Here is an 11,636-nt window from a genome sequence, read left to right on the forward strand (position 1 = left end):
TCAAGCATTCTGGTAATGCTTGGCCTACTAAGATTGGCCTACAAATAGATAGACTACTGATGAACTAAAATTCAATAGTGACATTCCAACAAGGAGCCTGCCACATTGCGTAATGCACAATCTTGTAAACAGGCCTTACATATACTTAGTATTATTCCCTACTATCCAATTGAGATACATGCGGTAAGTTACTTTTCATAATTAAGGATTCATCTCAAGTGCGCTGCTTACAATTAAGGGATGAGTGTACTGGAAGTCCTAAAATTTATTACGAAAGTACAATTGAGTCCTAAAACTTTCAAAAAGTTCAATTGAGTCCTAAAACTTGTCACGAAAGTATAATCAAGTCATGAAACTTTAAAAAAGTGTAATTGAGTCCCAAAACTTGTCGCGGAAGTGCAATTGAGTCCAAATACTTTTAAAAAGTATGATCAACAGAAGGCCTACTAATTTGATAAATTTTAGGACTTGATTGCACTTTTTGAAAGTTTTAGGACTCAATTGCACTTCGCGACAAATTTTAGGATTGCACTTTTTGAAAGTTTTAGGGCTCAATTGCACTTTGCGACAAATTTTAGGATTTAATTACACTTTTTTTGAACTCAATTGCACTTTTATAATAAGTTTTAGGATTTCCGATCCACTTATCTCTATAATTAACCCTTGAAGGGCTTTGCGATTTGCACAATAATAGTTTAGTTGTGCAACCATTTGAATTGTTGAAGGAGGAATTAGGATGAGAAGTGGGCGATTAACTGTCCAAAGCAGTGGGCATGTACATGACTTTTTGGCCCAAAATCGACAACGTTAATAACTGCGAAAGAAATTAGAGAGAGATCCATCATTGAGAATTGTCTCTCATGAATCATGTGTCAACATCTTGGGGTATTGAGGAAGGGATAGATGTGGACCATTTCTTGTTTCGATGTTTATTTTTCAGTGGCGGAAGTAAATGAAGGAAACATTGTTCATGTGAACGTGGTGAGCTTGCAACTACCAAAGCCTCAGATACTTAGTGCTGTCGTGCTTTTAATGTCGAACGCACACACAAACATGCGTGAAAATCTCTTGCCATCATTATTGTGCGCCATGGCCACACAACCAAACACCATTGGCCCATATTAACTCACTAGCTTGATTGATGATTTTGAGTTTCCAAAGTGTTTGCAGACCCCACCCCACCTCTCTCTCGAACATCAACATTGAATGAGACACGATCGTACCACTTCTGCTTTTCAAGGCCACTGCCCTCATTCGTATGTTACCTGCGTATATTCGATTGATTAGCGTTACAGCTGGCACGGAAACGCGAACAGACAGAAGTGATTCGGTTAAAAAGTAAATCGCGGAAATGAAATCTGAACAGAGCGGATTTACGTGGTACGACGGTGTACCTGTTCCGCGGAAAGAGATCGGCGAGATGGTTTCGTTATACTCGACAAATATGAGATTAAGATAACTCGATCACACTCGCTTATGAGTGTTTTCCAGTTCTAGATTGAACCTGAACCCACGAGAATCAAGCACAAGAAATGAGTCTTCTTAGGCTATCAATTCTTTAGGATTAAATCTCTCGATGCTCTCTATGTCTCTCGCAAGTTTTCATACGAAGAAAGTGCACTCACTATGCATCCGAGATCAAATTCAACGACATAATAATCATATGCGAGAAATATATGAGCCCTTCTCCGACGTCAACATGGACAACAACTTCAATAAGGAAAAGAAGTCCTACACAAAATTAATTTCCCTATTTTTTTTGCATCACCCGTGATCTTGTTGGTAAGGGTTCAATTTGAACTCTCATTATATGGGCCGATTTCCTTGCAATTCAATTATAATTTGGATTTCAAATCAATCTAGACTAATTCCGAGCCATAATCAACAATTAATAATTGATGCACATTCTTTTTGGCTTCATATATGCAAATTGATAATTGAATGAACATCGACTTTTTCTTTGGAAAAATCATGGCTCTAATTAACATGAAGAGGCTACTAAGTCTTCTAGACGATAGGGGAAGATGTCGACATAATAAATCTTTATCACATTGATGGAACTATGACAAGTATGAAACTATATATGTATATTCACATTTAATAATGAAAAGCATGGAAACTCATACGACCTAAAGCAATGATTAATTAATTATACAGAATTAAAAGTTTTGATAGCTCAACCCAACCCAATTAATATTGTAGGCAAATATAATCGTGCCACACAATGAAAAAAATTAGGTTAGACAAGGGAAAGGGACCAGGATACATCACACAACTAAAAAAAACAGAGAAGAATAGAAGGATTATAGCCCCACACAAGCGTTAATGCAACATCTGAAAAGATGCCTTGGGTGGTCCAAACAAGTGGACTCTCGGTTTCAGACAAACAAATGATGCATACCCATCAAAGCTTTTAAGGAGTCGGAAGAGCTAGGGCTGTCCGAATTATGTTGACAGTTTTAAGTGGGTTTTAACATGTGGAAGGACCCAACACATCACGGTCATGATCTTGTGCCCATGCAATGCCATTTTGTATTCTTTTCCATGTGTGCTCGCTTTTATCATTTACGATTGAGAGATCCAAGAACAGAATGTGTGGGCTCTCTCTCTCTCTCTCTCTCTCTCTCTCTCTCTCTCTCTCAAGCACATTGTTCTTTTTAGCTCCACACTTGCTCAGTTGCTTTTCTCTTGCATCCACATTCTTCCTTTCTGTTCTTTTCTGCTAATATGAAATATCTCTTCCAGTGCATATTACAGACAACATAGGCTGTTTATCAATGTTAGGCTGAGGGTAGCGAGAAGTCCCCTGTGATATAATTTGCACAGGAATGTCTGATACTTTGTTTTCTGGGGCACCCACTTCTCTAACATTTTCAGTTTCTAATTATTGTAAAAAAAGCAGGATCAGGTGGGACTAGCCAATGGAGAAGGGACACATGAATCGGCCCAAGATGTTCCTTTTTGATTCTTTTGGGGGCTCCTCCAATGGTATATTGGTATTTTCCCAACTTTCCTAAATTTGGCAAAGAATAGAAAATTAGGTAGGTTAAATTGGTTTAAGTTAACAATGACAAGAAACAAATAATGCTCTCATTTTCATGACCCCCTTTGTTTTGCAAAACTTATACCCATGAGCTTGCAAAGCTACAAATCCTAGTCTAAACCTTTACAAATCGGGATAGGGGTCCATTTGCTTATGCTTTGGGACTTGGGTAAAGAGCAAATAGCGGAATTTAAATCCCAAGATATATACTTTTTCACGATGTCTACAATTTATCCGTCGATGATAAAAAAATAGGGACGAGAGTTGTAATAAAAAAATTATTCCAAACAAGCTTTGAAATCCCTCAAACGGAATGAAGCATCATACATGATCATTTGCACAAACGAGCAAGATAAAATCTTACGCCTCCAAATGTATTTGATAGATTGAATGATAGAATGAATCTACAGCAATAAAGACTCGACAGTTAATGACTCTTACATTCAACCACCATAAGGTTGTCGGTTCCAAACCAGCTCCATAGCTAGCTGAGGTTGACAAAGCTAAGAGAAGAGGGCAGTGTGAGTGCATAATTTATCTACATGCATGGTCCACACATGTGAGGAATAGAAGAGGAAACAAACAAGGAAAAAAAAAAAGTGATGGAGGGTCAAGCTAAGGACTTGGTGGTGAAGAGAGGAGTGAAGGTGGGAGGCAAAAGACGCAGGAGTTGCCAGAGGCAAGGTCGCGCTCGGGCCACCTAATGGGGAAAGAGTTGAGGAACAAATAGATAGCGACCCTTCTCTTGTGCAACAACATGCATCCTCAACCCCACCTCCACGACTTTCTTTGTTTTCTTTTTCTCTCTCTCTATCTCTCTCTTTCCAACCTCCTGAGCCGAGCCGAGCCGAGCCGGGCCGAGCCGAGCCCATCTCAGTTTCTTATGTCGGACCATGATTAGTCGTCATGAAGATAAAATTGCACTTTGTAAGGTAAGGTTTTACCGGTGAAGCGTACGTGTGTTGTATGTGACAAGTGAGCTTGAAAAGAAACGTCGCAATCCGGGGTGGGAGCCTACCTAGCTCTAGCTCTTGCTCCTCTTTATTGGTATCAAGGGTATTCGTAGATGTGTTCCTTTTATAATTAATTTTTTTAACACCGTCAATTGGATGTGAACCTATCATCCATATGTCAGCAATATTTGCATCTAATTCTGAATGTTGAAGCTGTGTTCATTCATGGCATGATTGAAGGCCTGGCCAAAGTCCTGCTTTATCATAATAAAGATGAGTATCTGCTACATCAATAACTACGTTGGACGTGGTCTAAAATTTATGTGGGAAAGCCATTCCAAAGAAGTTTCTTTCTTTGGGTAGGAGGGGATTGACCAGATAAAGGATTGTGGTTTGGACTCTGGGAGTCGGGCAATCATCGTTGTATGCTTCTCTTTAATGAAAATTTGTAAATTTAAGGGAATGTGCTAACGAAGTTGTACCGTTTTACTCTTATTGACCTAGTTAGATATATAACGCCTTTGCTACGAATGACTATAATGCAATTGTATCGGGAAGCTACAAATTGCTTCATGCTTTGAATGTCAAACCCTAGTTGGTTATTAACTTCTCAAATGCAAACTTCATCATACTTCACATCATGGGGGCAAGAAACATCAAGCAAGCTCTTGGATATCAGTCATACATATAATTTGTAAGAATTTTGTTAGAAGTGCCTTACCTTAGAAGCACTTTTTAAAGAATTTTATAAAGATATGTTACAATTTTATAATGCACCGATTGCTCTCGTGATATGCACAATCAATATTTTGAAAATAAAATATTGTCTCATTAAACATATTTAACAAGTGCTTCGGAGACGCTTCTAAAAACCCTTGTCTATATAATTATCTACGCATGAATTTTTTTTGAGGTATAATTTGTGCAGTTGCATTGAAACCCTCATGGATCTGCAATGGTCCCCCCTCCCCACAAGAAATCACAACCTTTGTGACCGGGACTTTAATGGCAAAGAGTGCTCGCATGAATGAAGGTTTGTTTTTGGAGTTAGGAGTGACGTGGAGTAATAAGGACATGTTGAGGGAGGGGGCCCACTTTCCTTTGAGATTGGTACAATCCCATCAAATGGTACTTCCGTTAAACCCCAAAAACATTAATGCGTGCAAATGGAGCTCAAACCCAAAGTAGTCCAAGAAAGATCACATGGTAAGACAATGCCCTAGAAAATTGAGAGAGAGAGACTTGTCTTGGGATGGCAAAGAAAGGGTGGAGAGTTATGAGCAAGTGAGCAGTTGGGGTTGGGAATAATTGCAAAACGAGTCAAGCATGCACGAAAAAAGCAGTGAGTTCAGCATCATTAAATTGCTACTTCAGATTTGATATTCCAGCTCTTCCTCAAAAGCTACACACTGAGGAAATAAAAAAGGAAAACGAAAGCTGCGAACACTCAAAAGCAAAATGAAGACCCTCAATACAACAAAAGATCGTCATCGGCACTCAAATTCTCTCCCTCTTCTCCCCCTCTCTGTATAGAAGCAACTTTCTACGTTAACAGGCGGTTGAAAAGGTTAGCCTGAACGGTTTTTGAAAGTAGAGAAAGAAAGGAAAGAAAAGCCTCGCAGACATTATCTCTTTCTAAGTATTTACTGTTTAGGCTTGTGGGGGCTATAACCATAATTCCTCATTTCACTAAGAAACACCTTAGCTTTTCATAATTCTAACTGGCACATAAAGGGTCATAAACAGATCCAAGAAGTTTAATGTTTCCTTAAGTGTAGTGATACTATGTATAGTATAGTGGTGTTGTCCATATTGTTACTCAACATTTATTCACTCCATATTTCAAGAAACTTTGTTAGTAATGAAACTTTCTGATTAAACCTCTTTCTCAAGGCTAGCCTGATCCGTAATTGGTTAATTTAGACAAGCGTTAAAGTAGAGAACATTATTCAGTTGTCATTAATTACGTTAATAGCTGATGCATATGAATTATATGTATATGTTGATATTTTGCAACCATAATTTCCTTCCTTACTTTTTTAAATAATTAAGGGTACGAGAGTAAAGAACCGGCTACCCAAAAGCCCAAAGAATACCTTGCAAGTGACATAAACTGGTAAAATTCAAACTTCTGGCTTAGTGCAACATATTATAAAAATTTAATACGTAATATAGTTTACTTAAAACATGACAAAAGAAAGGAAGAATGCTTAGTTAACCATTACAAAACAAAGACAAGGACATTGTTTAGAAACCCTAATGGCAATCACAAACATTTTTCACTGTGATCATAATAATCAACAAAGAACCGGATGATGATGATAATAATAATATTAGTAATAATAAGGGAGGAAACAGGACCCAAAGAGAGAAAGAAAAGGCTGGGAGAGAGGTGTACTTTGTTCATCAAATCAAAAGAAGATTGAAGAAACAAGTTGTTAGACTTTCACTTCCCTCATCAGTTGATCCTGAAATCTAGTTAACATGTTCATCATAAAAAGGACCACAACTTGCTGCGGAATCCCTGCAACAGATATAACACAGCCAACAGCTATAAAGAACCAACACCAACTTCTCTCTCCCCCTGGTCCTGGAGAGAGAGAGAGAGTCATCATCGACATTTCCCTCTCTGTCCTTACACACATCTCACTAAACCATGGGGTGTTGAGTGATGGGTATGTGTGAGTAAAATGGAATTTGGAGAGAGAGCGAGAAGAGAAAACTCATGGATGTATTGTACATTGGACAGAACTTGAAAAAGCAAAAAAGAAAAAAAAAAGGGTCTTGTGTCCCTTCACTGTCTAGCGTGTACTCTCTCGAAAAATGGTACCAAAACTATGTATAGTTCCTCAATATAGTCTATCCGTATATACATTAGCATGTTGACATGTAAGTCGCAATAATGTACTGGCATCTCTTGGATTCATATTTTTCAAAGTTTGTGACTTTTCTTTTTTTAACTATGGACTTGTCGGGGACTATAAACTTCTCTTTGTCAGTTTTATGTATCAAATTAAGTCCACCTTCCTAGTCCTATTAAAAGATAGTTGAGGTATCAAATTAAGTCCACCTTCCTGGTCCTATTAAAAGATAGGCCGTTCATACCAAAAGGTAAAACCTTCTAGTGGTTGAGCCAAATAAGGAGTCGAGCGCGAGATGTATCACAATTTTTTAAGCGCGGAATCCTAACCGTTTTATCTCTTTATTGTTTACTTATGATATTTGAATTTTTGTCCGTCCTAATAATACTTCACTCACAAATATATGAATTGTAAAACCTTTTTCGGTGCCAAATATCAACAGATAGTCACTTAAAATAATTTCTTATCACGTCAAACTGCACTTATACCTCCATATCAGACCATCATCAAGCAATTGTTCGCAAAAAGGAAGATTTTATGCACACGGTGTATTTATTCTGACATAATCAAACTTTCTAGAAGTACATGAAGGTCAAATCACTTGATAGTCGTACGTAGTTGTGGAAGGACATCCCCAAACATATGTTGTTAGGTATCTTATACAAGGAAAATAAAACTTGCATTGGCATTGGAAACTCCAGGCATAACAAAACCAAATAGTATTTTTTTTTGGTGGGCAATGAATTGCCACAATCTTGTTTGCTAAAATCAACACAATTTGACAAGTCCTATTTCAATCAGTTGAAAATGCAACATTGGACGCTCCTTATATAAAGGGAAGGGGATCTACATGAGCTTGGATCTGGTCATTGTTTTGACATTTGCACTCTATATAGACCGTTGAAATATCTCACATCGCTTAGACAACGGATCTTATATACTCTTTATATATACATAGTCTCCCTCTACTTAATAGCTTAAATTTTTGAGTTGAACTTTTTAACATGGTATGTATGTGCATTCACTCTTATCTTTATATACATACGGTCTCTCTCTATCTAATAACTTAAACTTTTGGATTGAACTTTTTAATGGAGATGATAACTATAATAGCTCGAAAGTAGACATTCGTGGCAAAATTTGGTAGGGTCCAATTAGTATAAGAGATGTTGAATATTTTATATACGATCATTTGGTAATTGAGTGACGTAAGACTTGTGCTAAAAGCTAGACAGCACTAAGAAGTATTGTGCCTCATTTGTTTATGGGGAGAAGAATTAAGATCTCTACATAGCTCGATGTGAGGTTGTCATAAATTTAGTAGCTTTTAGGTAAACATTAAATCTCGCTCGCAGCAATGACATTAGTTGGAAGGCCCAAGAAAATTCAAGAAGGAAAGCGCATGCAGGTAAGAAATCAAATGGGAAAGGAATATGTTAAAGACTCAAGTTCTTGAAAATAAGGCAAAAAAATCTCTCTCTCTCTCTCTCTCTCTCTCTCTCTCTCTCTCTGAACGTACTATTGAACTTCTGAACTTGAAGTTGGCTTTGTCAGTCGTCAATCTCAAGGATGAGTCATCCCTCAAATCCTCCATGGATCATATAACCCTCTTTTGAAGGCCCCACACCTTCTCTGTCAAACACATAGCCTCCACAAAAAACCCCCCAAGACACTCCTCTCCTCCTCCTCCTCCTCCTCCTCCTCCAAAGGCTGGCTCTGCCCTGTCTCCCTCTCATTGTCCTTGAAGGCCCTCCCTCTAATGGAGAAGACTCACGAGAGAGAGACTCATGACTTCATGAACGTCGAGTCCTTCTCTCAACTTCCCTTCATCCGCCCTGCCCCTGTCAATAAGGAGAAGGGCATCAAGCTGTTCGGCATCGAGTTCGGAGCCGAGGGCGGCGCCGGCCAGGGCCACGGCGGCAACGAGACGGAGTGCGGGGGCGACGCCGAGGCCGGTGTGGCCGAGGAGGCGAGCAAGGATGGCGAGAGCAACGGGGAGAGCGGGCGGCGGTTCGAGTGCCACTATTGCTGCCGGAACTTCCCCACCTCCCAAGCCCTCGGCGGCCACCAGAACGCACACAAGCGAGAGCGCCAGCACGCCAAGCGCGCCCACCTCCAGTCCGCCATGGCCAACGGTGGCCTTTCCGATACCCACGTCTACGGCCTCATGAACTACCGGTTCGGCTCGGCGACCGCCATGACTTACCCTACATGGAGCAACAATAGTAGCAACACCACCATTTCGAGTAACAGCACTAGGTTTTATGGGGGCCACGGCTCTTTCTCTCATCAACAGCCCATTAATGGGAGTCCTCTAGCCTTGTGGCGGATCCCTGCTGGTAGCTCCGGCTTCAGCCGTGACCACCACTCAGCGCACCCGTTGCCGTTATTCACTGGGGACGAGACGATGAAGCGATCTCCAGGTGGAGCCAATAGCGGGAATCCTCAAAGCAGGTACGTTTGTGATGGGAAGGCGAGCATGCAGGACCATGTGAGCTTGGATCTTCATCTGTAGCGGGTCTGGTTAAACTCTATATAATTAATGAGGATTTTTTAGAATTCTTATTCTCTCAAATTGCTTGGTACTAAACTTTTTAATCATAAGAAGAGAAAAATATGAGAGAGAGAAAGAGAGACGGTTCTAATTTATGGACACCCTCCTTGCTATTTCTTACTCCATAACAATGATAACCTTTCTCCCTTGATTTTTATTATGTAAATGAAGTGAGTCTAGATCTTCAATTGATGTAGACAAACATCATGCTTTTGTGCTCACCGCGATACTCGCATGTCGGAATTTCACTTGTTCTTTAGAATAAAGAGCTGCGTATAAGTTGTATTAGTGGCGAAATATGAACATAAGTTTCGCAGGAGTGGATTGAATATATGATCTCCAGCTAACGAATATGAGATCTTTGTCTTTGGCGCTACTTCTTATTAGCATCTGGATTTACAACGTGTGCCTGAAACACGACCGATGCCTCCTCCTTTGAAAATTCTGTCCACGTGAAAGGAATAAATGCTTGGAACTGGAATTCGGATAAGTACTGTTACAGTGAAGCTCTCACACACACACTTCGCAAATATCTAGGACTCTCGGAGACGCACACAATCTTTTTCCTCTTTTGCTCTGGGTATCTACACGTAATAGAAGTTCTGCATCATATCTAGTACAATGATAGCTGATCAAAATCCTGAAGCATATACCAGTTTTGACCCCAATGAGTCATCGGGAATTTTTAGTCGAATGGTTTGCCGTTTTCGGTTTCCCCTTGGTCTGCACCAGGTGTAGCCGACCTCCTTTGAAGTTTTTCTGCTATGAATTCTCACTTAAGTATACGTTAGAACATGTGGAGTAAAAAACGAATGAGTGTTAGCTCACCGCGTGAATCTGCCCATCTAAAATCGATCTCATGGTGAGTTTCGAGACCTATTTAAAATGCTTGAAGCATCTGGCAGTCCGTGTCTAATATATGGCCAAAAATGGTCCATGTTGATCATACCATTAGAGGCTCTAAAGCAGAAGCAATGCAGTCTGTTATCACCTTAGAAATGGTCGTCAATGACTTGAAAAAAAAAAGGGGAGAGCAAAAGGGTACACTGTTACTCTACTGTGCCTATGAAGGGTCTACAGGAGAGAGAGGTGGGTGGTCACTTTTTCACTTTGTCTGTCTTTTGAACACTATCCTTTTATTTTTTTTCAATCATTCAGAGGCAGTAACCAGAACACTTTCATGGCTTTAAGACGGCAAAACCAACCCTCCCAGAAAAGGATGTGTCCTCCATTCACCAAAAAAGAGACCTTAAAGGACAGCATTGGACTTGGTAGTTAGACTGCCACCTTTATTTTCTCACCTCCTGTGACTTAACTGTTTGTGTATCTGGAATGCGAAAGGAGTTAGGTGGGTCTAAATTAAGTATTGCAAGAATTGCTGGTGTTTTCTTTGCCAACACATCTGTTCTTGTGTAAGGTTTAAGCACAAACACATCCGCATAGTTGACAAAAGAGAAGTTTTGCTTTCTCATCTGTTTTCTTTTCCAAAGTTTATTGATCGGCAAGGGTTTTTTTCCCTGTCAGTCGGCAGTGCAGAAAACCATCAACACGCGTGTAGTGTGAACTTATTTATACAACACTCCTTGATTTTCTAGATTCTGAGTGTAAACATACCGACGTCGTCACATGACTTGTTGAAACTGTGCTCTCCGTAAATTCATCTGGTTATAATGATGAGAAAAAGACCCAACAGCGCTAGAAGCTGCCCATCGGTACCCCCAATTTATTCGACATTTTCTTACTCTCTTACGAACCATAACCCTGAGTTTTAACCAGGAAAGCTAATGGCTTTACCAAATGATGAAATGACTGGAAGCAACACGAGACACTGGAGATATGCATTCAATGGGATTGGCAATTGGCAATTGGCTGCATCATGCTGATTTTCATTTTGAGCCAGGAACGAAATGATAGTAGCAGTATATGATTAAACAGTCGTGCATTCAGCTTTCTACTCTGCATTTTGATGTGGCTACAAAAGCCTTTCCGAGTTCGGTCACGAATTATGCATTACAGATCATTTTCGGATTTCAAGCCTCACCAAAATTTCCTAAGCGACTAATGACAGTAAGGGATCTGTAATCACGATTGCTAAGTAAGCTAAGTTCGAATCTGGACCAGACTAAAATTGGTTGAAAGGGAAAAGAAAAGGTGGAGGATTGGAAAAGGATCCAGGCAGGCGAGGCTTCGGCGAATCAAACATTTTGCGCCTGTGAGAGATCATC

The 11,636-nt window shown here is 39.8% G+C and overlaps 1 protein-coding gene across 1 annotated transcript; it reads left to right on the forward strand.

The window, feature by feature from the left end:
- Positions 1-8,385: 8,385 nt before the first annotated feature.
- On the forward strand, positions 8,386-9,632 carry LOC115674888 (zinc finger protein 8). Its single transcript, XM_030597408.2, has one exon. It carries the CDS (start codon positions 8,617-8,619, stop codon positions 9,370-9,372), a length of 756 nt encoding a protein of 251 aa, XP_030453268.1. The 5' UTR covers positions 8,386-8,616; the 3' UTR covers positions 9,373-9,632.
- The last annotated feature ends 2,004 nt before the right edge of the window (positions 9,633-11,636 follow it).

Source organism: Syzygium oleosum, unplaced genomic scaffold (genome assembly GCF_021117445.2).
Source record: "Syzygium oleosum isolate NSW1041296 unplaced genomic scaffold, Sole_v2.1 Sole_v2.25, whole genome shotgun sequence".
Lineage (NCBI taxonomy): Eukaryota > Viridiplantae > Streptophyta > Magnoliopsida > Myrtales > Myrtaceae > Syzygium > Syzygium oleosum.